Raw genomic sequence first — 2,327 nt, forward strand, 5'->3', positions numbered from 1 at the left:
GTTAAATATTGAAGCATCTAGTGCATGATTACTAGGTTATTTCTGGATATTTAAAGAAAAATTTGATGTGGAACATTTTTAAAGACTACTGAATTTCTTATAATATTGCTTCTGTTTTATGTTTTGTTTTTTTGGCCATGAGGCATGTGGGATCATAGCTCCCTAAAAGGGGTTCAAATCCTCGTTCCCTGCATTGCAAAAAGAAGTTTTAACTGCTGGATCACCTAGAAAGTCCCCTATGTAACTTTTTTATGCAATATGTATTTAGAAGTTTGAAAGAAGTAGGCATTGATGATGTGAGTAATGGAAAATGATAAAAAACAAATGCATTTTCATTTCATTTACTTTAGACATCATTGGAAGCTGAGCAAACACAATGTTAAGGGAAAATTACACAGAAGTGACAGAGTTTATCCTCCTGGGACTGACAGATCGAGTTGAGTTGCAGCCTGTCCTTTTTGTGGTCTTCCTAGTCATCTACCTGATCACAGTCTTCGGCAATATGAGCATGATTTTATTAATCAGAACTGACTCAAAGCTTCAGACTCCAATGTACTTCTTCCTCAGCCACCTCTCCTTTGTAGATCTCTGTTATGCCACCAACGTCACTCCTCAGATGCTGGTCAATCTTTTATCCAAGAGAAAAACTATTTCCTTCCTTGGTTGCTTTATACAGTTTGACTTTTTCATTTCCTTGGGGCTCACAGATAGCTATATGCTCACAGCAATGGCTTATGACCGCTACACGGCCATCTGCAAACCCTTGTTATATGGCAGCAAAATGTCCCGAGGTGTCTGCCTCTCTCTCGTTGCTACATCTTATACTTATGGCTTTGCAAACGGTCTTGCACAGACCATCCTGATGCTCCGCCTCTCCTTCTGTGGACCCAATGAAATCAACCACTTTTATTGTGCAGACCCACCTCTCCTAGTCCTGGCCTGCTCAGACACTCATGTCAATGAAACTGCCATGTTCGTGGTGGCTGGTTCCAACCTCGTGTTTTCTCTCACCATCATCCTCATTTCCTACGCTTTCATCTTTACAGCCATTCTGCAAATGCATTCTCCAGAAGGGAGGCACAAGGCCTTCTCCACCTGTGGGTCTCATCTGACAGTTGTCACTATGTTTTATGGCACACTGTTCTGGATGTATCTGAGGCCGCCTTCTGAGGCATCTGTAGAACAGACCAAAACTGCAGCTGTTTTTTATATCTTTCTGAGTCCTATGCTTAACCCTTTGATCTACAGCCTTCGGAACAAAGATGTTAAAAAAGCAATAAGGAGAGTAATTCAAGCAAAAATTTTTGTTTAATTAGGTACACATTTGGCCAGAGGTATGTAATATATTTGTATTTTCTGACCGATTAGAGAGAATTTTAAATTAATGTCACTTTTTGTCATTGACTTATTTTTTCCGTTTGCAATTCACTTATGAAATGTGGAAGAATCTGTCATATCATTAGTTTGTGTCATTTCAGTGTATTTAAAAGGAATACCACATGGAAATTCAATGACAAGACCAGACAGCATTGCTATTTTTGTAATATTAGTAAAGGACAGATAATTCTGTGCACAGTATTCATAAAGGTAGAAAGTTATAAAAGGCTAAGACAATGCCAATTTGTTTGATTTGAGGGGTTTAATATTTTCCAAATTATTTTCCAAAACTTGTCAATCATATAAGGAGGAAAGTTTTTTCTTTGGTTTGTTGGTATTTTCTTTTGTTCACGTTATATATCCAAGATCTTTGGGTATCTTAAATCATTACTTAAGAACTATACTAACTGAATCCTCATTGATTAAATGTTTGACAGAAATGCCAAATTTCCTTTAGATTTTTTAAAATTATTTCTTTTAATTTTTTTTTTAACCAATATGGCTCCAGCACTAACTTATATTGGGCTTTCTCTTCTTTGTCTTCTTTTTTTTTTTTTTTTTTTTTTTTTAATTATGCACTGTTAACAGCTCACAGACAAAAACAGTGAATGATATAAAGAGCACTTTTCGAAGCATAACTAATCATCATTAAGTTTTCACACAATGACACTTGTTTAAAATTCACACAAATCTCCATTTCATGGATCTGACTGCTCAACTTCGGCGTCTCCCCCAGGACATACAAGTTGGGGAAGCTCATGATGCTGCAAAACTCAGAAGAGATGAGAGTTGAGCAGAACTTGGTTCTGTTAAGTCAATCGAGTTGATTAAAAAAAAAAAAAAAAGATTTATAACTGATTTGTAATTTTAAGTTTCAGGTATACAACATTTGAAACTCACTCAGTCATGTCCGACTCTTTGTGATACCATGGACTGTAGCCTGCCAGGCT

At 36.7% G+C, this 2,327-nt stretch overlaps 1 protein-coding gene across 1 annotated transcript; it reads left to right on the forward strand.

Annotated features, from left to right (window-relative positions):
- The first annotated feature begins 376 nt into the window (after positions 1–376).
- LOC129628461 (olfactory receptor 1030-like) lies at positions 377–1,312 on the forward strand. The gene has a single exon (XM_055547901.1). It carries the CDS (start codon positions 377–379, stop codon positions 1,310–1,312), a length of 936 nt encoding a protein of 311 aa, XP_055403876.1.
- The last annotated feature ends 1,015 nt before the right edge of the window (positions 1,313–2,327 follow it).

Source organism: Bubalus kerabau, chromosome 15, assembly GCF_029407905.1.
Source record: "Bubalus kerabau isolate K-KA32 ecotype Philippines breed swamp buffalo chromosome 15, PCC_UOA_SB_1v2, whole genome shotgun sequence".
NCBI classification, from domain to species: Eukaryota; Metazoa; Chordata; class Mammalia; order Artiodactyla; family Bovidae; genus Bubalus; species Bubalus kerabau.

Bases quoted from the DNA above. Each gene is read 5' to 3' on its own strand.
- LOC129628461 (XM_055547901.1), top strand. From the start codon at position 377: ATGTTAAGGGAAAATTACACAGAAGTGACAGAGTTTATCCTCCTGGGA.